We start from the raw sequence: 25,452 nt of genomic DNA, 5'->3' as shown, positions 1-25,452 counted from the left end.
TCAGAAAATATTCAGTATCATCGTCTAGTATGCACTACCGGTATTCATCATTTTATTCCACTTTGCACACACTTTGCTCAGTAGAATCTCTGTTGGGTTGGCATGCACTGCAATATAATGTAAGCCAATCCTGACAATGTAGACACATGATTCTATACACTCCTAAAACCTGTGATTTGGAAGCTTCATTTAGCACAATTTACCTGCTAAAATTATTGCTGGTAATTGTAATTTTAAAAAACAAGGAAAAGTAGAAATTACGCGGTGCGTAATATATGTCCCCACCGGAAGTAGCATTTAGTAGCAAATTGTACAATATAGGTAAAAAGATCAAGGTCAAAGGTCAAAGAAGTCAAAGGTCAAAATTCTATGTAGAAGTTTTGAAGCCCTCACCTAGTGCCATCACACAAAGCAAACGGAATCGAAATTGGGTTAGAAATGGCGAAGGAGTAGCATTTTGTAGCCAATGTACAATATAGGTAAAAAATCAAGGTCAAAGATCAAAGAAGTCAAAGGTCAAAATTCTGTGTAGAAATTTTGAAGCCCTCACCTAGTGCCATCACATAAAGCAAACGGAATCGAAATCGGGTTAGAAATGGCGAAGGAGTAGCATTTGGTAGCAAAATGTACAATACAGGTCAAAAATCAAGGTCAGAGGTCAAAGAAGTCAAAGGTCAAAATTCTGTGTAGAAGTTTTGAAGCCCTCACCTAGTGCCATCACATAAAGCAAACGGAATTGAAATCGGGTTACAAATGGCGAAGGAGTAGCATTTTGTAGCAAAATGTACAATATAGGTCAAAAATCAAGGTCAAAGGTCAAAGAAGTCAAAGGTCAAAATTCTGTGTAGAAGTTTTGAAGCCCTCACCTAGTGCCATCACATAAAGCAAACCGAATCGAAATCGGGTTAGAAATGGCGAAGGAGTAGCATTTTGTAGGCAATGTACAATATAGGTCAAAAATCAAGGTCAAAGGTCAAAGAAGTCAAAGGTCAAAATTCTGTGTAGAAGTTTTGAAGCCCTCACCTAGTGCCATCATATAAAGCAAACGGAATCAAAATCGGGTTAGAGATGGCGAAGGAGTAGCATTTTGAAGCAAAATGTACAATATAAGTCAAAGGTCAAGGTCAAAGGTCACAACTGAAATTCTGTATAGAAGTTTCAAAGCTCCCATGTAGTGCTATCATATAAAGCAAACAGAATCAAAATCGGGTTAGAAATGGCGAAGGAGTAGCATTTTGAACATTTTGATCACACACGGACGCACAGACGGACGGACAGACGGACGGACACACACACCTACGGAGCCCGTTTCATAGTCCCCTGCTCGAACTCGTTCGGCGGGGACAAAAAAATCAAAGCAAAGCCTCAAATGGATTGACTCTAAAAATGGATGATAGCAAAACTACTTTTCTCTCCATCCAGCTTGGGCTGCTTTGTCTTGGTAGCAATGACTGCTGCAGACTGCAAGCTTGACTGCACTCACCCTTAGAATGCTTCCAAGCAATCGTTCATGGATGACTGTGGCCGCTCGGATACCACCGTATGCGAAGAGAAAAGCCCGTATGAGCGTGAAGATCGAGTTAGCTCCAACAAGGCCACCGTAGACTCCGAGATAGAACTCAAGACCTCGTTCAGAACTATTGCTCGAACTCCACAGTCCTGAGTGAGTTGTTGATCTAGAGGTAAAGCACAAAGATAAGAAGTTGGAAACAAAAACAAACTAGTACATCACCTTCATATACTTTGCTTCAAATTAAAAACCACATGTCCATAGATTGGATACAAATTATAACATATTTGTTTATATCTTAAATTGAGATAAAGGCTTACTGGAAACTGGTTTGTGGATTCGTTTAAAGACAGCAATATCGACTCATTTACATTCCACTGTTAAAATTTTTTTCACCACAAACCATTTCAAATCTGATTTGGATGCGCATCCTACAGATCTCTCTTACGCTGAGCTGGTATTGGTTTGTTTCACATGTCAATGCACATGTTCACAGGAACATTTCATTTGTGAGACTCTTTCTATGCAAACTCACACGTGATGCCCTAGTCCCAAGGAGCGGTATATTGGATCCAGTATGGAGAAGTGGACGGTGGGTGGGTCTCCAGTGGGAGGGGCTAAGGTGCTGTTCCCTGCAGCATTTCCACCAGTGTGGACAGTCCAGTATGATAGCCACCAGTCGCTCACATTCTTTGATGCTACAGGCAATGGAAATACCAGGCCATGGCAAAGTGGGGGTGGGGAAGGGGAATACAAACATTTGGTCAGATGTCAGATCTACTGACAGATCTTGTCATATGATAGCATACATTTCACACTGTCTTATCTTGCATTGTCTGTTGAAACTATTACTATCACTGTATAAAGACTCATGTTATCATATCTAGCCAGAGATAATTCTTCTGATTTTTACTCAATGATTGTGGACTGACAAAATTATCTGATTAAGTGTGAAACAAGTTCAGAAAATCTCACGTATGCCTCTGCGCACATTGTAACACACATATACATTTCTAGGCCAGGGCGGGCACAGCATAGGCCAGTGGAAGTATGGCGTAGTTGGTACGAAGCACTTATATGCAACTCCATACGCAGGCTTTTAATAGTATGAAAGCCCCTTCATTGAACAAACCCTGCATGAGGAAGAGTGACAACAGTACACATGGAGCCAAGATTTTGCCCACAGCATTCCAGTAAGCCTTGTAGATGCCAAATTTGACGACACCTTCCTCCTTCTCTTCTTCTTCCACCAGTTTCTCCCCACCCTTGGTGCATCCCGCGACCTCTTTCCCTGCCGACGAGTCCTTTGTGCTGGTCTCCCCGACGCTCTCACTGTACTGGAGATGGGTTGCAAACTGGGAATGGCCGAGGACAGAGCTGGGAGGACCTTGATCGAGATTAAGAAGAGAAAAACACAACTTGAGCCCTCTGTCAATTCCTGCGAAATAATCTTTACTACAAAGGAACTAGCACCTTCTGCACCAAACAAACTTTGTCTACATAAAGTCCATGTTGAACATCATTTTTGTCATGTAATGTCATTAAGAACATAGTGTCGCTGGGGCGACAAGACCTTGTATCTACAAAATGTTAGAAGTTCAGGAGAGCAAAAAAACATGGCAGCCAAAGCACTATATCAAGTGGGAAAGTCTTCCCATTGACATGCTGTGGTGGTAAAACAGCCAGGATTTGTACAGGACATCACTTAACTGATTATCTGACTATTAATCCAGAAAAGTCATTTTCACCAAAATTTGAGATACAAGGTCTTGTCACCCCAGTGACGATAGGGACATAGATGATTCTGTCTTTTCATCATACCATGATAAGTTTTGGTTCATTTAGTTTCTAAATTCTTCACAAAATGGAGGCCACAGAGGCACAATACTTCCGGCATCAAAATTTAGGTTATTTATCTGTGTTACACGTATATTTGATGTGTACTTTAGTAGTCCACAGGTCAAAATTTTCTTAACCTGTTGAGGACGGTCTGATTTCACTACAACACGCATTTCCCATAGACACCTGCCCGAGTATACTCGGGACTCGTCTTCAACAGGTTAACATACACTGCGTAACCCATTGTGACCAAACCGCATTTTCAAAACCAGCATAGGTAGTAAACTATGTTGAGCTCACCAACATTTACGATTCTGCAGCCCTCCATGACTATGACCATGTCTGCCTCGGTCAAATATCCTGTGTGGTGGGTGCACAGGATGCGAGTCTTGTCCCGCAACAGTCCCATGATGCACTTGGAGAAGATGTGCCGGCCTACGTGTACGTCCACTGCTGCCAAGGGGTCATCCAGGAGATAGATCTCTTTATCCTGGCATTGGCGACCAATAAAGTGTGAACATTTTTGTTGACTTATATTTCTTCCTACCACATCACGAGATTATTCATTTACTAAAGACAAACAACCACATACTGTTTGGAAAGACTGAGACAATGCTGTTATTATTCTATCAGACAGTTACCCACTTGATGATGTAGATCTGTTTCTTTACTACACAGCCCCCATTTACCCTAATCAAGCAGGGGGGGGGGGGGGAGGCTTTGGAATCTGCCCTACTTCACATTTCAAGCAATAATTCTGCAATGCGAGAAGAACCTCATCATGAGGTTTCTTGACTTTTTTCTTTCAAGTCTCACGCAACTTTTGAGACCAAATTTGCGGAATCAGCAACTTTGCGATTGCGACTTCAACCCGTTGAGGATGGACTGATTTTGCTATAACACGCATTTCCCATAGACACCTGCCCAACATTACACTTACATTAGCAAAATCTCTTTTTTGAAACAGCCAACCCCCCCCCCCCCAACTCACAAGTTGACACCCTGTATTAAAGTACCTGATACACAGCCCTTGCCAATGCAACTCTTGCCTTCTGTCCACCACTCAGTGTAACTCCATTCTCTCCTACCTCAGTGTCATGTCCAGCAGGTAGGATCTACAACACAACAAATGCAGGATAACAGAGGTCTGAGCTACACAGAGAGGTATAACTTCAAACATACAAGAATTTTTTTAACAAGCTGTCTGCCAGTGACTTGAGGTGATCAATTACAACCAGTTATATTACAAAACAAACAGGAGGCACCTTCAAACTTCAAAAAAAGTAAGATTTTACTGATAACTTCTAAAAGTGACACCCTCTAGTTAATCAGCAAACACCCAGCTGACATCATCTTAAAAGCAATACAGAAACTTGAGATGCCTTCATTGTCATGTGGTCCTCATTTCATGTCTGGAGCAATTTGTAACATTTCACTCATGAAGTGCTGCTGACAGCTGGCCAAGGAATGAAATAATAACTCAGATCAGGTGACTCAGTTTGTCCTTCCCTTTTCCACATCAGCCACTTCCATCTGGGCATCGTTTCATGAAAGTTGTCAGCCCTGACAAGTTGTCAGTCTCTGACAGTTACCATAGCAAGACAGTCAGTGACCAGAGCTTCTCAGCCAACAAAAACCAAGGATTTTACTGAAATTGTCAGAGACTGACAACTTTGTCTGGACTGAAAACTTTTGCGACACAGTGACCTGTGTGCTGATATGATGTACAAATGTATAGTCTGAAACAAGGTTAGGAGAGTCTGCCAAGAAGGCGACCAGTTAAATAAAGCCAGACAAGTAAGCTGAAAGATTATTGCCTCAGGACACCTTCTTCAGTTCAGCATCCACACTAATACAATAATATAACATCCTGAACATGTTATCAACAACTGAAATAACGTAAGCCAGAATGATCAATATAAAACGACAAAGCTTGTGTTTAGACCTACCTTGATATCTTCCGTGAGAGCACAAGCCTCCACCACCTGCTGATACCAGTGGGTGTTGAAGGTCTTCCCAAAGGTGATGTTGTCTCTGACTGTTGCATGCTGCAGCCAGGGGTCCTGCGACGCCAGGCCGAATCCTTGGCCCAACCCGGCCACGCTGATGGAGCCACCCTCCTTGACCATGTCCGCATTGATGGCCGAGAAGAGGGAGCTCTTGCCGGAGCCGACTTGACCGATGATGCCAACCAACTGACCCTTCAGATTTGACAACAAAAATTACATAAAACTGCTTAACATCATGTTTTGCAAGATTTTGCTGACTCTTTAGAAGAAGAAAAAGAAAATAGCTGGCAATGAGAATAAAAGCTACATAAAATGATGTGACGAGAGAAAGCAAGTGTCCTGGACATCCATTTTTTAAAAAACAGCTCGATGTATTTTTTGACTTATCTAGTTTTTCAAAATTAGTAACATTGCAGAAATATGACTAGCATATTCTTCATATTTCACCTAAACTAGTAAAGAAGTATCCCATACCACTTTCTTTGAGGCTGGGGAAATCCCTCCCCCAATAAACTGTTCAGGTCGGCACAGTTGTCTGTTCATGATGTTTACTTAACTTCACTGTTATACTGAGTGTACAATAGGCAAATAAAATGCATCAAATGATATTTTTGTTCCAGTATCCAATATACCTGGCTTTTTTTTAAGAAACGGTCATTGCATTGCATTGTCAAATTGCTGTACTGCACTGTGAGTGAGCACTTTAACATCATACCTTGAACACGCTGAAGTCAATGTCTTGCAATCTTAATGACTGCTCGACATTTTCTCCATCATCATTCTCCTGCTCTCTGCTGCTCACGAGCCTTTCTACTTCTTCTTCTTCTTCTTCTCTCTGTCACCTTTATCACCTTCTTCCTTGTTTCCACCTTCCTTCTCTTCTTCATCCTCTCTCTTGGGTCGTTCCCAGTGGAAACATCCTTCCTGGATTTTGAGATGCTCTCCCTCTGATAGACACATATCTATTTATGAAAACCAAGTTAAAGAAAACATATAAAAGTAAGTGCATGTGACTTAGACAACACTACAAACTGTGGCTTCTGACAAGTGAACAATCACTACTTCAGTGCAATCTGTGACATTTGATGCAGTTTTTGGTACCCTGGGGTACCAAACAGAAATCTGCCATTTTGGTTGAATTATTACTTTTTTTTTCTTTTTTTTTTTGGTGGTGGTGGTGGTGGTGTACACTGAGTTACTAAAAAATGGGTGACAGCAATTTCTAGTGTTTAATGAAAAAAAAATTGTTGAATGAGCCCAACAGTGCAGCAGCATCATAACGTGAGCGCTCATAACACACACTACACCAGTGATCTCAGTGTCACACACTGAGAGCAGCACCACAATATGGATTACCAGTTCAAGGAAGACATATATAAGTAATCATGGGAGGAGTTGGTGGATTAAAAAAAAGAAAAAAAGATAATAATACAGAATCCTGTAGGATTGATATACAGGCTTTGCGAGAGTAAAAATGAATACTACATGTTTGTGCACAGTAATGATTTTGCAAAATTTTGCAAATTTGCCCGGAACTTTGGAAATGGACTTTGGAATTTTTCAATGGAAAACTTTGTAACAATCTGGTCTGATGGAGGAAAGCTTCAAAAGAAATACATTGTAAGTGGAAGCACTTGAAAGCAACATGCATTTTGATGCAAGTCAGCATCAAGCAGCTTCATGGAGAATATCCCAGATTTTGAATGCATGGTAAAGATTCTGGAGTATCAATTAACAAAAATCATTATTACAGCTGTATATATCACATCACCTGAAAACAAGGAAAAGTAGAAATTACGCGGTGCGTAATATATGTCCCCGCCGGAAGTAGCATTTTGTAACAAAATGTACAATACAGGTCAAAAAATCAAGGTCAAAGGTCAAAGAAGTCAAAGGTCAAAATTCTGTGTAGAAGTGTTGAAGCCCTCACCTAGTGCCATCACATAAAGCAAACGGAATCGAAATCGGGTTAGAAATGGCGAAGGAGTAGCATTTTGTAGCAAAATGTACAATACAGGTCAAAAATCAAGGTCAAAGGTCAAAGAAGTCAAAGGTCAAAATTCTGTGTACAAGTTTTGAAGCCCTCACCTAGTGCCATCACATAAAGCAAACGGAATCGAAATCAGGTTAGAAATGGCGAAGGAGTAGCATTTTGTAGCCAAATGTACAATACAGGTCAAAAATCAAGGTCAAAGGTCAAAGAAGTCAAAGGTCAAAATTCTGTGTACAAGTTTTGAAGCCCTCACCTAGTGCCATCACATAAAGCAAACGGAATCGAAATCGGGTTAGAAATGGCGAAGGAGTAGCATTTTGTAGCAAAATGTACAATATAGGTCAAAGGTCAAGGTCAAAGGTCACGACTGAAATTCTGTGTAGAAGTTTCAAAGCTCCCATGTAGTGCTATCATATAAAGCAAACAGAATCAAAATTGGCTCATAAATGACAGAGAAGTAGCAAATTGAAGATTTTGATCACACACGGACGCACACACGGACGGACACACGGACACACGGACGGACGGACGGACGGACACACGGACACACACACGTACGGAGCCCGTTTCATAGTCCCCTGCTCGAACTCGTTCGGCGGGGACAAAAATGTAACCAGCTAACCTGACTGATAGTATGCTTTCAGGTCAGATTCTTCTAGATCCATGAACTCTTGGACACGTTTCAGTGACACCCATGATTCTATGACGCCATTGAGGACCCATGGGAAGGCATTCAGAGGTCCAATGAGGATGGTGAACAGGGCCAGGCTGGTGAATACCTGATCGTCAGAGAAATGAAGAACACTGAGACAATTATCTAGTCTGAATGTGACTATTTGGATTACATATCACTCAGAAATGTAGCATGCACCAGAGTTGTGCAGTGTAATGGAAGGCTCACTCTAAAGCAAAATAATTTTGCAGCATAAAATTTTGCGAATTGAAGCCGACTAGGTGTGGCTTTAAATTTTCATGAAATGCCACTGGCATTCAATGCATATAGTATACACGAAAACTTTGTGTGCATTAAATTTCACAAATCTCGCAAAATTAAAATGCACGTAATCATTTCTGGTTCACGATACCTCCATCTCAAAGTTTATCTCCTCATGACAAGGTGTGCCAATGCATGACACAATTGACATACACAATGGCGCTGCTAATGTGATAATTTAAGGCCCTAATATATTTCATGACAAAGGGATAGCTAACAGTACCTTTGATGTTAGGATCTCATACTCTGATGAAATGATTTCATTTGACACTGGATGGGTGTAAACATCTTACAAAGAATCAGTATCAGAGGTGATAGCTGTGTGTAAAGGATTGCTTTCAGCAGTTACCCCAGATAGTGAGATTGAACATCTTCATGGAAGTTAAGACCTTCTTGCCTTCCCCTCAAATTGCAATTGTCACCTTTCAACATAGAAATGGACATATCTGTGAATTAGGGAGAATCTATCATTGCCTGCTCAGGAGAAGGGTCCTACACATAGCATGAAGTTATGACCCCCGAATCAAAGTTTGATGTTACATTATTTGACATAGTTTTGAAAGCTCTTTTATATGTCACTGTCATCAACACTTTTTGACTGCCCAAGACTCAAGGTCCTTCTACCAGGCAGGCGATGATATCAAAAAAGAAATCAAAATCCTCCTGAGGGAAGCTATTTTACATGGATGGTATGGAAATATAGCACCTGATCAATATGAGCAAGTTCAGTACAATCTCACATTTGAACATTGCATCCTCTGGAAGATGACACAGAGGATAAGGTGATTCTGTGATTTCACTTGTGTCAAACTTTTTTTTCTACCACATACATGGCACATAATAGTCAGTCTATGACAGCATATATTAGCTGGCCTAGGAACAATTTGTGTTGAAAACACCACACAGGGTAACAAACCTTTGCTGCAGTTAGTTCGTGTCCAAGAAGGGCGTACGTCGTAAATGTGAGGATGGAGATGAGGATGGGCGTGGTGACCCAGAAGTAGACACACAAGGCATCCAGATACTTGATGCCTCGCAGACTGCGCAGCTCCTCTGACCTCTGCTCCTCAATGTGCTGCCTGAAGTGGCGCTCCCAGGCGTAGAACTTGATGACGCGTATCCCGCTGAGAATCTCGTTCATGATCTGAAGTGGTGAGGGTATGGGAAGGCTTGAGGCTTAAGGCAACACAATTAAAAACTAGAAATGTCGCTATGGCGACTGTTATGCCTCCGCCATAATGCATGATTCTCCTAATAGGTCTAGATAGTACATGTGGACAATGTGTGATTACATTTTCACAAAACTGGCAAAATATTGAAATGACAAGTTTGTCACAAATGTGTTGAATGTTCACCTTCCTTGACCTTGGTTTAATTGGATGAATAGGAGAGCATGTATTTGGGGATTTAAGGACTTTAACTTGACTTTGACCCATTCATACATTTATGCATTGAGTAATTTTCATGGTACCGGTATGGAGAAAAAGTGCAATTTCTGTACTGAATAGTAAATTGTTACCATGTTCATCTGGCCTTTGACCCTAAAATTCATAAGATAATCACATTCAGGTAGAACATGCATAGATATGCAGTAAGTTTCACGATAAATTGAGCCACTTCCGAGATATGGAGGAAAAAGTTAGTTCAGCACTTTCACTTGATCTTTGACCTTTTGACCTTTGAGGCAATAAAAAAGAAAAAGAAAAAAAACTCTCCAGAGAATTTCTATTAGGTTACACATGCATACACCAAGTGTAAAAAAAAAAAAAACTAATCCTGCTGGCATTGCATGAACATGAGGGAAATAGTAAAATTTTGAAGTGTTGCACTTGACCTTTGACCCCATGAACCCTACATTCTCTAGATAATCACTGCCAGTCAGTGCATGTACATATACTATGTTCCATGAAGATACCTTGAACAATTTTTCAATTTACAGAGAAAAAAAAGAAGTTTTAATACTTTTACTCGACCTTTTGACCTTTGACCTTTGACGTCATGACCCAAACTTTCACCAGAGAATCTAAATTGGGTAATACATGCATACACTAAGTTTCAAGAAAATATCTTCAGGCATTGCATAGATATGGTGGAAATAGTGAAATTTTATGTATTTGACCTTGACCTTTTGACCTTTGACCTTGAGCACGTGCACCCAAAAGTTGATAGGCACAACTTCACCCCCTAATACACATACATGCCAAGTTTCATTAGGATACCTCAACAGCTTTTGATAGTTACCTTGTCCACAAAATTCATTACGGACGGACGGAAAGACGGACGGACGGACGGAAGGACGGACGGACGGACGGAAGGACGGACGGACGGACGGACGGACGGACGGACAACCCGAAAACATAATGCCTCCGGCACCACTTCGTGGCGGAGGCATAAAAACATCTGTGATGCAATGGTCACAGACAACAGGCACCACATCTTTCAGTGAGGAGCATACTATTTTATATATTAATTCCTATTTAGTGAGCTTCTGGCCTCTGAAGGATAGCACTGAGTATGGAAACACTGCATTACTTCAGCTATTGATCATCCCCTATGCTTGTGTGCAATAGTATGGTATGAGGTAACCCATATCAGCTTTGTATAAAAGCTTTGACGTAACACTTTTTACACAAAGGTATTACATCTATTTACAATCTCAGCTAAATTAACTACCGGTATATGGGCCTCCATATTACCTGTCTGTGAAAGGAACTTGAGGGCAAGAGTATATGTATTCACAAGCAGGTTTTCTGCATTTTGTTGTTGTGATTTTTTGTTTTTCTTTTGTCTAACAGCAAAATCTTACAGCAAAATTGATACTCTAGTGCACATTAAGCTATACAGCACATCTATAAGTGTGCTAATATACTTCTCTCCCTATTGCTGGCTATTTCTATGCCCACATATCCCCATGTCTTACCTTCACTCTTCCATCTTTTTGTTGCATCATGTCGGTGTTCAGTTTCTGTATCTTTTCCATTAAACACTTGGTGATAGGCATGAGCAGAAACACAAAGGCCAGGCCAGCAAGGAAAGATACACCAACCTTGAGATCAGACAAAGAAAGGGGGAAAAAAAGAAAGAAGAGAAAGGGGGGGGGGGGGGAAAGAAAGAAGAGAGAGAAAAAAATGAAAAGACCTCTTAAAGTAAACCTTACCTGCAGTAACAATACTCACAGGATAATGCTAGCAAGTACAATTTGTTGATGTAAAATTTGCAAAGAAAGTTTCTCAATACATAATATTTACTTGCCTAAAGATAGGCTGTTAAATAATACTTTGAAGTTCCACCATGTAGAGCTTGATGGAGTAGGTCTTGTTTTCCTTTAGTCAAGCACAAAGCAATTAGATGCTCTATATATACCTGTAATGGCATCCGTGCAGACAACATGCTAGATGCATTGCCGGTCCCGATGCAAGTATGCATTACTCATACGAAAAAAAGCCTGCACATTTCATCTTGTGTGCACAACAGAGGTAGTGCAATAAGGGGAAGGTATTGAGCTTTCACAGAGAAAAAGAAAATGAATATCCAATACAGAAAAACTCTTGAATGAAAAGTGCATTCTCAGCATGCCTGTGTGGCACCATTCCATTTCAAAGTATCAAAAGTATCAGATTGCTACAAATGATATTGACATTTATATTATTCAAATACACCATGTCAAATTAGATGCACCATTAAAGAAAGGTTTTCTTGTGGTATACACGAATCAAATATTACCTGCTAATTGCAAAATATAGTATCACACTGTTGTATGATAAAGATCATGTTAATCACTTTCTTTACTCATGCATGAAAAACTCTTTGATACATACCTGCCTGTAAAGCAGATAGAGTGAAACAACCACTTCCAGGGGAAGACTCCAAAAGGCATGAAAGCTGTTGCAGAAGTTGACTATCCTCCCAGCGTCGACACTCATAAAATTCACAATCTGTCCCGTCGTGAAGGCGGACAGGGTGGTGGCGCTGACTGCCAGGGACTTGCGGTAAATAGTCATGATGAGAGCTGCACGAACCCTGACTTGTATCTTGGTTATTTGATAGTTGAAATGGGTACCCAGCATGGCACTGAGGAATGTTGACAGGAAAAGTCCAAGGGCATAGTAGTAGCCATACCGCATCGGTTCTTTACCGTTTTCCATGAAAGACACAATGGCGTTGAGGAGGAGAGGACCTGCAAATGTGAGCACATTTGCCAGAAATTTGACTATGCCTAACAGGAAGAATCGCAAGCCAAATGCGCGGAAGAGTGCCCGGCAAAGTGTGACTCTTTCCGTCACGGCAACCTCAGTATCAAGAGGTCCTTCTCTGTGGACTGCACCTGTTATCACGCTTCCATAACCATATGACCCACCTTCTTCACTCACTGCAGGTGCCCTCCCATTATGGAGTGAGTCGTTGAAACAATACAATTCTTCTGCAAATGCCCTGGAGCCTTGGGGATAAACTGTTGAGAAGTACGCCTCTACATACCCAGTAGTCAGCTTCTTTGGCAAGAGGAACACATCTGTTGACCGAACAAGCTGACCCTGGGCGCCTTTGTGCATCAACGGTTGCGTCCACCAGAAAGTGGCTTTCGAGAGAAGACTGGCGGAATCCTCTGCTGTGCCAAGCTCCAGATCCCGCGAGCCAGATCTGGACGAAGGTGATGAGGCCAACAGTGGCTCCTCCTCTGTGGGATCTTCGTTTATGCTTCCATACGATGAAATGGCTCCAATTTCATGATGCACTCTGGTGTGTCGAGGGGCTGGCAGGAGTGAAATGAGGTAGAGGATCTGGAGAGCAGTCCATGCAAAGACAATGGCTTCTTCACCAGTGGACAGAGTCTTACCCTCACTGTGCAACTCCTTGCTGATGGTGGTCAGTCGGACACAGACGCCCATCAGTGTCAAGAACCATGACCCTATGACAGGTTTGTGGGTCCGCACATATGCAATGCTCTGACGTCTCAGCTTCCACAGGTACAGGGCTACCATTAACCATGCGACCGCTGCCAAGCAATCCACCAGATAATCCACAGGTGCTGGCTTTACATTGGATACAAATTGTCTTAGCAGTATGTCTAATACTTGAATCAGGGCAGTAAGGACTGCTGTGACAAACCTACCATGGACTGCAATTGACCTCTTAAGATTGGGACTGCTCAATTTGTTGCTCAAAAAGTCAACATACAGAGCACTGATGATAGCTAGCAAGCAATGGGCAGGTAGGATGAAGACTAGCTGCTCGTAGCAATGGCCATATGGATTGTGCTCCCATATAGTGTGATTGGTGTATGACCTTCCACAGAAGGAGTCCAGTGAAGAACCTCTTGACGACATCATGATCTGCAATAAGCAATGGTAAGAATACCATCAGTTCTCAGTGGTTTGATTTCACAGAAGCGAAAGCCCTCAACTTTACTCTTAATTTGTATTCGTTTTCAGCCAGCTTGAGCTGTGAAATTGTGTATAGTTACATTTGTATATACATCCCTCAAACAGAACATTTCCTGCCATATGCATTATACTTCAAACAAATTGTAGCCTTAGAAATAAACCCCTAAATGTGTATAATCAACTACACTTTCTACAGTGCTCAGTCAAATTGTTGGAGCATTGATCTGTAGCTGCAGAGAGTAATATGTGCACCATGTGCACTATTCTTATAAGTTTTGATCTTTCAATTTCAGTTTGCAGTTTGACTTTTGCATTACTTCGGCATACAGACAGAATTCTTTTATTTATTTATTTATTTATTTGTCTATTTATTTATTCATTAATTTATTCATTCATTCATTCATTCATTCATTCATTCATTCATTTATTCATTCATTTATTCATTCATTCATTCAATCATTCATTTATTCATTTGTTCATTTATTCAGTCATTTATCTATTTGCTGCATAAACAAGGAAAAGTAGAAATTACGCGGTGCGTAATATATGTCCCCGCCGGAAGTAGCATTTAGTAGCAAAATGTACAATATAGGTAAAAAATCAAGGTCAAAGGTCAAAGAAGTCAAAGGTCAAAATTCTGTGTAGAAATTTTGAAGCCCTCACCTAGTGCCATCACATAAAGGAAACAGAATCGAAATCGGGTTAGAAATGGCGAAGGAGTAGCATTTTGTAGCCAATGTACAATATAGGTCAAAAATCAAGGTCAGAGGTCAAAGAAGTCAAAGGTCAAAATTCTGTGTAGAAGTTTTGAAGCCCTCACCTAGTGCCATCACATAAAGCAAACGGAAGTGAAATCGGGTTAGAAATGGCGAAGGAGTAGCATTTTGTAGCAAAATGAACAATACAGGTCAAAAATCAAGGTCAAAGGTCAAAGAAGTCAAAGGTCAAAATTCTGTGTAGACGTTTTGAAGCCCTCACCTAGTGCCATCACATAAAGCAAACGGAATCGAAATCGGGTTAGAAATGGCGAAGGAGTAGCATTTTGTAGCAAAATGTACAATATAGGTCAAAAAATCAAGGTCAAAGGTCAAAGAAGTCAAAGGTCAAAATTCTGTGTAGCAGTTTTGAAGCCCTCACCTAGTGCCATCACATAGAGCAAACGGAATCGAAATCGGGTTAGAAATGGCGAAGGAGTAGCATTTTGTAGCAAAATGTACAATACAGGTCAAAAATCAAGGTCAAAGGTCAAAGAAGTCAAAGGTCAAAATTCTGTGTAGAAGTTTTGAAGCCCTCACCTAGTGCCATCACATAAAGCAAACGGAATCGAAATTGGATTAGAAATGGCGAAAGAGTAGCATTTTGTAGCAAAATGTATAATATAGGTCAAAGGTCAAGGTCAAAGGTCACGACTGAAATTCTGTGTAGCAGTTTCAAAGCTCCCATGTAGTGCTATCATATAAAGCAAACAGAATCAAAATTGGCTCATAAATGACAGAGAAGTAGCAAATTGAAGATTTTGATCACACACGGACGCACACACCGACGTCCGGACGGACGTCGGACGGACACACGGACACACACACGTACGGAGCCCGTTTCATAGTCCCCTGCTCGAACTCGTTCGGCGGGGACAATAATAACTTCAACAGCCAAGTAAGGAATTGACAACTTGTGCATCACCCTGTAAAATAATTCTCATTCTAGTCCAGGTCCCACATCAGAGGACCATCCCAGTAATGTTCTGTGCTCCGAATGGGCGAATGGGCGAATGGGGGGGGGGGGGGGGGGGGGGGGGGGGGGGGGGTGGGCTGTCAGGTAGTAGTGCTGGTGGTTATAGGTCCCTTCATTGAACAGGCCCATCAGGAAGAGTTCCATATAATGTACCCCTTACTACTTTTGTGATACTACTCTACACTACCCTACCCTTGCTAGCTTATGTAAAATGGGATGCTATCTCATCAATTTTGTTTAAATTCACACTTAAAGAGAGAGCATATAGTTGTACTTTTTATGCTTGGTATGAAAACATATATGTATAAAAAGTGATAGCTTTTAGGATTTGGCTACAACTTGTTATCTCACAGGTTTTTTTACTTTGAAGGTTTGTTATACCGAAGGCTCAATAAGATTCGAAAGGGTTGCTATTCCCAGGATCTATTATTCTGAAGGTTTGTTACTCTGAAGGTTCATTCTACTGAAGGCTCGTCATTCAGAAAGTTCATCATTCTGGAATTGAGACATTGTTTGTTGTTCCAAAGTTGTTGTTTTTTTTGGGGGGGGGTTTTGTTACTGCGACAATTATATAAGGTTCGTTATTCTGAATGTTTTTTAATCATTGTAAGAATATAATAAAGGACATCTGTTTTGCTTTCTTTGTCAATAGCACTCAGAAATTACTCACTGAAACAAAATGTTTGCTATAGACACAGTGTTCTTATACAATACAAGCAAATTTTGTACCATAGACTTTTAATAGTTTAGAGTTGTTTGGGGCTGGAATTTACTTCAGTATAAGGAAATTAAAGTGTAACCATGTTTGTTATAATTGGAGTGCACTGTCTACTGATCACTCTATAGTGTCACTGTCAGTACACATAACACATAAACACAAATACATGTACCATGATTCCTGAATAAAAAACCCACGTAAATATAAACTGCTATGATTCTAGAACAAGTGTCTAGGTCTAGCTCTATACTCCTGTTGCCATACATGTAAACGAATGTTCACCCAATAAACTAATGAAGTAGATTTTGGGTCTAAAAATGCACCTACGTGTAGTAAGAGTGGCCTAAGTTTTGCTGTATGTTCTACATAGTAAAATGTAGTAAAATATTTTATGCTAGACAATATATGAAACCTTACATTTAACACTGCTTTATTCCTTTCAGCAATTGTTTCAGCTTTAGCACTGGGGCACTGCTGCAGCAGTGCTGCAGCAGTGTTAAATTTAGACAGAAAAATCAGCAAAATCATGAAATCAGCCTCACCGCAGTAGTGCTCATGCATCCGTGCATTAGCAAGTAAGGTTAGGTTAAGGTTTAGGGTTTGGGTTTAAACAAGTAGGTTTGGCTTAGTTTAGGGTTGTATTTATGGTTGAATTAGTCGAGGGACATTAGGAAGTCTTTCCAAGAATAACAGGGAGAAAGAAAAGAAAGAAAAAATGTACAATATAGGTCAAAAAATCAAGGTCAAAGGTCAAAGAAGTCAAAGGTCAAAATTCTGTGTAGAAGTTTTGAAGCCCTCACCTAGTGCCATCACATAAAGCAAACGGAATCGAAATCGGGTTAGAAATGGCGAAGGAGTAGCATTTTGTAGCAAAATGTACAATACAGGTCAAAAATCAAGGTCAAAGGTCAAAGAAGTCAAAGGTCAAAATTCTGTGTAGAAGTTTTGAAGCCCTCACCTAGTGCCATCACATAAAGCAAACGGAATCGAAATCGGGTTAGAAATGGCGAAGGAGTAGCATTTTGTAGCAAAATGTACAATATAGGTCAAAGGTCAAGGTCAAAGGTCACGACTGAAATTCTGTGTAGAAGTTTCAAAGCTCCCATGTAGTGCTATCATATAATGCAAACAGAATCAAAATTGGCTCATAAATGACAGAGAAGTCAGGGTGGTCCACAACTTGAAATTTTAGCATGTTGCAAGCTCAGAATCTAAAGGGAAAAAACAGGAGAAAGGAAGGACAAAAGACGCTAAGCTGTGGAAATTGGCGCTGCCGCTGTATCAATCTCGCGTAAATGCTGTTTGGTGGGGTCGCATATGCGAGTACTGTAAAAGTGGAAATTTTCGCGCATTTCGCGCAACCAGAAACTAGCAAAAAAATAAAAGCACGCGAATATTTTTACATGCCATATGTTCCTGTGCGTGATGTCTTGATTCCGTGGAATTAAAAACACGCGAAACTCTTCTGACCCGGCCAAGCGCGAAAAATTAGTCGTGCGAAAATATCCACTTTTACAGTATTATACTGTGGAAGAAAGCCCCACCGCCCACCCAGCTAATGTAGTTTACCTTTACGTACTGCTGAACGCCACACGGTGGGGCTGAACTCACAAGTGTAAACAGGCGAGCTGCTGTAGTATTATTAGTACAGACACACAGAGGTGGGGTCTATTTCGAGAGTATGCAAAAATCTGTCTGTCCAGCTTCCAGGGGAGTCTTTTATCATTCTTTTTTTTTTCACTTTTGTCGGCTCTCCTCCATAGACTGATAGGTGGAAACTCTCTACCTCCCTGATTTTACTGAAGCACAATATATTTACCCTTTCCTGGCCTTAGCAGGTGCTTGCAGCAAAGTTGCAGCTCATGCACATACGTGCGGCGCAGAGTTGAGGTGGCGGTGGCGACGGCGTGTTGTGCAGTGTCTGCGCCTGTGTCTGTGGGGCAGCACACATATCAGGCTGTGGGACTACGCAAGCAATATCAACAACTTGACGATGAAAAACAGGGGTGTCATGCCCACATTGTCAAGCTCTGCAAGCTCCACGATCAGCATTAACGTTTAGATACAGTATGAAGCCGATTTTTGAAGGGGTGTCACAGCTGCCAACCCGGATACGTGTCCTTCTGATTCTGCACAAGTCTGAAGAAGAGGACACCATAACAAAACCGGTGAAAGGTGCCACACTAGCTATTCGTGGCATGTCAATTCGTGGGATGGATTGTTTTCGTGGATTGCCACCGCACCGACCGGCCACTCGCATTCATTATATTTAGCGCGTGCATTTTTATTTCGCGAATCTTGGCCCCACGAGATACCAGTGCGCTGATAAACCAAGGTGGCCTGTACTTTATTGAACGAAAAAGAAGATTTCCGCGAGATTTAATGCACGCGAACATTGTTCGTTTGACAGTTGTCATCAAAGAGTGAGTACAGAAGCATCGCTAGCTTCGCTGTCATACAGTAACCAAAAAGTATAGAAGCGCCCTCCGTGCACTTTTATGACCGCCTTGTAATTGATCGGGGATTGACTGGACAGCGAAATGTCGTTTATATGATGGAGAATTTAGATTACAAAAATTCGTCCTCCACTGACACACATTAATAGTGCAAATGATATCAAAATACAGTACGAGGGATGTACACAAAGTTAGATTATGAAACCCATCACATACTTTCTCATTGAGTGATACTGAAATCAACCGAGTAAGCTGTATATTAGACCCCATGATATTCCTCTTCTTCTAATTCTTCTTCTTCTTCTTCTCCTTCTCCTCCTCCTCCTCCTCCACCACCTCCTCCTCCTCCTCCTTCTTCTTCTTCTTCTTCTTCTTCTTCTTGTACCGTGCAGATAACATCCATGGTATGGGCTCTCACGAGTATCAGACATGAGACTCGAGGTATAAAGTATTTAAGTGCACAAAAATGTATATATTACATGTTTCTTTTAAAAAAAAATGTACGTGCGATGGGTGAATCGAGCAAATGTGATATAACACATTATTTTAGAGGAAAATCAGACAATCCGTTCCAAATGTCATCTTTCTAAAGTTACGTAATGGCCATCAATTGATAGGAACTACAAGATTGATGTCAAAGCAGGACGATAGATCAAACAAACGTTATAAAGAAAATATCAAGATGAAATATCAAATATCAATTTTTGTAATGAAAATCAGAATCGGCCCAGGGCAATAACATACTATCATTCGTTATACAGTATATAATTTTATTAACATAATAAGTAGACCTATGTTGAGGGTATCATTGTCCGTGACTTCTGAAAGAGGTAACTTTAAGCCAAGTGCTATTTACGCGAGCAGTATGTCGATTCTCTTAATTTTCATTTACATCGTTGTCCTATATAGTGGTACATCATTCAAATCGTTGCTATGTATACGACCGTACAGATGATGGCGGTGCAGAAATTCTTCAAATTCAAACTTTCGTATCGAGTTGTCTGATTTTTCTTCGATCTTCCCTGATGTGTTTTTCTATAATTATATTTCTACATTCGCTCATCCAATTGAAGACAGTAAATTTTCATTTAATGGCTGAAAATATTATATCAACGTCATACGCCATTAGTGTGGATCACAATTCCGGCTATACGTCCTGGCAATATGCTATACAGACACATGCACGCAGACACAGATACACAAGGATATAATCAATCACATTGTTATATACGTACATTCTTTAATCCTATCGATGCTTTGTATTTCTCATCAACACTATAAATGCTAGAATGAAACATACACTGCAACATATATATCAGTATTTTTTTTAAAGCCCTAAAGATTGATCTAAGATGAGGAGATTGATGAGGCACATATTGACCGAAAAGGATAATGTCAACCTCCACGGGTGCTGTTCGTTATTCCGAAGGTTTGCTATTCCGAAGGTTCGTTATTCCGAATGTTCGTTGATCCGAAACACACTTGTAAATTCCCTATACCTAGAGGTTCGTTAATCCGAAAATAGAAAGGGTTCGTTAATCCGAACATTTGGGCGTTATTCCGAAGGTTCGAAATTCCGGAGATTCGTTAGACCGAAAATGAAATTCGGAATAACGACTCTGACCTTCGGAAAAACGAATCTTCGGACTTAAGAGCCTTCGGAATAACGAACCTTCGGAATAACGAGCTGTAACCGACTCCACAATTCACAAAAAAAAGAAGAAAAGAAGGATAAAATACAATGTTCATTGGCAAAGGAGTTATTGTGACAGAGACACAGAATGACGATTTATTGGTATCACAGATGTAGGCATATGACGCGATATCTTAAAACGGAGGTAGAGTATCAATCTTCACATAGTGAAATATCCACAAAACACACACTGAATTCGTAAAGGGAAGATCATAACTTATCAAGACACAAACATTAACATCGGTAATAAAGTAATTTCCTTGTATGACATATCACAATTCATAAGATTTTCATAGAAATCCATGATTTAGGATAAAATACAATGTTCATTGTACTACAGGCAGCTCACTCAACACAGCCTCATTATAATTTGTATGGTTACGAAGTTTCGGGGAAAACCACGATTTGACCCACTGTCGTGACTTGAATCATTGTTCACCCGAACTGTGCGAAGTAAAATATCACAGACACAAATGTGATTGCCGTAAACGTTGTTTGTTGGTTTGTTTGTTTGTGTTCGTGTGTATGTGTTTGCGCGCGTGCATGTGTGTGCTGAATTCCCAGCCAAAAGGATTTCCATGTGTGTGGCCGTTTTTTGTTTGTTTGTTTGTTTGTTTGTTTGTTCAGATCATTTTTAATTCTTAATTCATCAACACCCCCGTTTCCATCGAGTACACACTACAAAATAAAATAACAGAATTTCAGTGAAACAGCATGATCAAAACTGCTTTAAACCCAAACATCAAATAAATGCGTCCTGTAATATACACAGGATATACACTATGCAAAAATATACTCCGAAACATGAACAAAGAATTGCTTTTTTGAGTGACAAAGTATTCCTCCCTCCCTCCTCTGTAAGCTCTTATTTCATCCACATGCACTCTTTCCTCTCCAATCCTCCTTTCCATGCCCCCTCCTAAAAGAATAGTGGCAATCGAATGCGATAAATCAAACTAAACAGCATATACATTGTACCTCTGTATGCTGGACCACGATAATCATCTTTCGACACATTATGTTCATTGTATCACATCACCATTGGGTATACACTGTATATATATATATATATATCTTTACTTTTGTTCGTGCACTTTGGTTCGTTCTTTGGTAATCCTATCGAGGTGTTTTTTGTTTTGTGTGTTTTTGTGTGTGTGTGTGTGTGTGTTTTTTTTTTTTTGTTAGAAGGCAAGGCAGCATTACAATCATAATGAAACTAGAAATGTCGCTATGGCGACTGGTATGCCTCCGCCATAATGCATGATTCTCCTAAGAGGTCTATAGTACCTACAATGTCTTGACAATGTGTGATGAGTTTTACATAATTGGCAAAATATCAAAATGACAGGTTTGTCACAAATAAGTTAAATGTTTACTTTCCTTGAACTAGGTTTAATTGGATGGATGGCTATACTGCCAAAGAGCGCAGGTATTTGGGGATTTTAGGATTTGTACCTCAATTTTAACCCTTTTTAATAAGTCTATGCATTGATTAACTTTCCAGGTATGGAGAAAAAGTGTAATTTCACAATCAAATAGTAATTTTTTGCATTTTAATTTGGCCTTTGACCCTGGACCTTTGACCATATGACCCTAAAATTCCCAAGAGAATCACTGTCAGGTATATTTATGCATTATAGATACTATACGTTGTATGTACTATCATAAGTTTCATAATGACACCTCGAGCCACTTTCACGATATGGACGAAGAGATGAAATTTAGCACTTTCACTTAGAAACTTCCCAGAGAATCTCTATTGGGTTATACATGTATATATCAAGTTTCAAGAAAAATCCGGCAAGTATTGCATTTAGATATGAGAAAAAAGTGAAATTTTGAAGAGTTGACCTTGACCTTTGACACATGACCCCCACATTCCTTAGATGATAACTGATAGTCAGTATATGCATATGTACTAAGTTCCATGAAGATAGCTTGAACCATTTCCAAGATATGGAGAAAAAAGTGACATTTTAACATTTTCACTTGACCTCTGACATTTGACTTTTGACCTCGTGACTCAAAACTCTCTCTGGAGAATCTTTATTTTGGTATTACATGTATACACAAAGTTTCAAGAAAAAACCTCCAAGCATTGCATAGATATGGGGGAAATAGTGAAATTTTGAGCATTTGACTTTGACCTTTTGACCTTTGACCTTGAGCATGTGCACCCAAAAGTTACAGTAGTAGGCTCAACTTCGCCCACTCATGCATATACATACCAAGGCTCATTAAGACACCTTAAACGGTTTTTTAGTTACGCTGTACACAAAATTCATTACGGACAGACGGAAGGACGGACGGACGGGAGGATGGACGGACGGAAGGGCGGACAACCCGAAGACATAATGCCTCCGGCGTCACTTCGTGGCGGAGGCATAATTATTATGTGGCCTGAAATTTCTATACTGCATACGCATAATGGCAATAAATTCCCCGCACAGTCATGATCGTATTATCCATGAACCACAGTCAGAAGCACGTGGTTCCGATACCTGATTTTTGTCATATCGGTCATCGATCTCTTATACCGTAACCATCAAGTGCAGTCTCCAGCCACACTAACTGGTCTAGTTGAAATAGCGACTTCTGCCTTGGTGATTGACTGATGGGTGGTGAGTGAGTATTGACTTAGTCTAACATAATATTATGTAATGTCATGAAAAGTTAAAATAAATTTACCAAATATACATTCATACAGACTATCATTGATTTCTAATTTGCCCACTGTACAAATTCACAAGCACTATTGAAACAATTATTTCAGCATATATAGTGATTATAATAATAAGACATATAACATCTATGTTGCAACATGAACAACATCCGATATACAGATAACATCGCATAATCACACATTTAGAAGATTGCGTTCCACACGTCATAGGCAAGCACCAATAATATTAAAGGAAAAGTGAAAACTATCAATATGACTGTAGCAATTAGTTTCTTATTGCATAGAACACGATTTTTTTAATATGACACTTGAATAAAAGAATAAATAGAGCAACGCAGTCCAGTGTATAAGATGACAGTCGTAGTCAATGCTTCTCCAAAGAAGTTTATGGCATTACGACGTATTGTAAATCTTATCTATAGATACGTGCTTTCCCCCTTCTGCTGAGCCAGAGCGCACAATCTTCGTTAACCTTTTGTGTGCCACGTTCATATGTCTATGGTATATAAAGTGTGTAAAATTTGTGCACGTTTGACTCATTAGCACAGAGGTTAAACAGCTGGTCATCCTCATTTCATTAATATGCAAACATAGCGATGGTAAATATATTACACTTCAGAGCTCAAAGATTGTTATGTTGAAGTGCTTACACACTAAATTTTGAATGGACTTTTCTTGACAATATGTTCGGTTGACACAGTAACTGTTGTACTCCGTCAAATCAGCCCACATTGATCCGTGAGGCGGATATTGGCGGAGAAATTAATCACATTTTGAAGATGTCTCTCATTAATGAAAACATATGAATTAGTACGCGCCCCACAGTCGGACTCAAAATGATTATCTTTATAGTTATCATGATATTTATACACTGCTACCGTCATTCATCATTACTGCATTATTCGTCACTAATTGTCAAATCTTTTTTCTAAGAATATGTCCTGCATTACGCTTCTGCTGCTTGAATGCTTGAATTTCAAGAATGAGGAAGGATTTAATCTGTAATTGCATGTATGCCATAGACAAAGGAGACACAGTAAAACTACTGTAAGTACATCGTATTACAACAATCTATGTTTCAACCACACAAAACCACGCATAGAAGACAGCTATTCTATCACTACAGCTGTATATTTAGTATTGCCTATTATTTCGAAACACCTACACAACAAACAGTTTCACCATTGTATATTGCACGGCTTGTCGTCACCATCCCTGACTCAGCACACAGGGGCAAGATATTAATACACACATCCTGCCAAAATCATGAGCTCCTAAAAGTGTCGCAATTTCGCATCTTGAAATGCATTGCTATATGCATAAAACAATACTGCTCACACGTTGAACAACAGAGAGAGAGAGAGGAAAAAAAGACCGAGCCGGGGGGGGGGGGGGGGGAATAAAAAAGAATAGACATCCCCTAAACGTTTTCGAAATTTCAGCATTATTGTTTGCCTTGATTCAACTTTAGAAGAAATAATACTCTCTTAACAAATCTGACTCATCCATAAAAAAACGTATAAAATAAATGCTATCAATTTCGAGAAGAATGACGTTATATAGATGTGGTATGAGCAACGCACTTTCGTAAATGGACATGCTGTTATTTTCGTCTGCTCATAACAATTATGACAGGCAAAGAAATCTTACTTCTATACTTTAACAATAATGCCTGACGGGAGATAGCAATGTAAGTGGCGTCAAAGTTAGATAAAATTAGTTAGGTTGCTGAAAGTGTCTCGTTACCTATACTACCTATGGAGGAGGGAAAAAAAGTATTAAAGGCAAGAAAATATATATATCTCCGCGTATTGGCAGTACTAGAAATAGCAATGATAATGTCAAAACAGAGATATGCATTAAATGCCAATCTTGATTTTAATTTAAAATCCGAATTTTCGGGGGTCCTCCCCCTTCGTCAGGGATGACAGTGCGAATGAATTTTCACAGTGATATTAACATATTAAAATTCATTCGCACTGTCATCCCTGACGAAGGGGGAGGACCCCAGAATATTCGGATTTTTAATTAAAATCAAGATTGGTATTTAATGCATTCCTCTGTTGTGACATTATTATTGCTATATATATACAGTCTATCCTTGATATTTGAGAAACATAATGGAACCAAAGAAACCATTTTTCTTTTTGTTATAGAAGGTAGGCCTACCTATAGAGTGCCATTTTTTATTTATATCGCCTTGTCAATGAAGAGAACATATTGTAAGAGTCAGGTTTAAATTTCAATCAAAGCCATTTTCATTCACGTTTGTCATGAATGAGCTCAAATAACGTGAGATTAATTGAGTCGTCTAAAATTTTGGTGATATTTGTGTTATCATCTGTTATTACATAATGATGACCGATATGGTAAAATTGTATTGTAGAAAATGATGCCATGATAATTGACTTCGAGAAGCACGTGTTATAATAAGCCTCTGATATT

General features: G+C 39.9%; 1 protein-coding gene across 1 annotated transcript in view; it reads right to left on the bottom strand.

The window, feature by feature from the left end:
- Positions 1-18,325, bottom strand: part of LOC139712747 (ATP-binding cassette sub-family C member 10-like) — a 32,753-nt gene extending 14,428 nt beyond the window's left edge. The window contains 13 exon segments of the mRNA XM_071624543.1: positions 1,484-1,649; positions 2,046-2,208; positions 2,643-2,897; positions 3,650-3,839; positions 4,366-4,464; positions 5,299-5,550; positions 6,074-6,189; positions 6,192-6,320; positions 7,974-8,130; positions 9,262-9,489; positions 11,266-11,391; positions 12,164-13,675; positions 17,995-18,325. Of these exon segments, the coding sequence (XP_071480644.1) occupies positions 1,484-1,649; positions 2,046-2,208; positions 2,643-2,897; positions 3,650-3,839; positions 4,366-4,464; positions 5,299-5,550; positions 6,074-6,189; positions 6,192-6,320; positions 7,974-8,130; positions 9,262-9,489; positions 11,266-11,391; positions 12,164-13,672 (3,390 nt within the window). The 5' untranslated portion in view covers positions 13,673-13,675; positions 17,995-18,325.
- Positions 18,326-25,452: the final 7,127 nt, after the last annotated feature.

Source organism: Diadema antillarum, unplaced genomic scaffold (assembly GCF_040938485.1).
Source record: "Diadema antillarum isolate AM-2024a unplaced genomic scaffold, OU_Dant_1.0 seq00001849_RagTag, whole genome shotgun sequence".
Classification (NCBI taxonomy): Eukaryota; Metazoa; Echinodermata; class Echinoidea; order Diadematoida; family Diadematidae; genus Diadema; species Diadema antillarum.
Note: the sequence above shows the minus strand (reverse complement) of the source record. Positions and strands in the feature narration are given on the sequence as shown.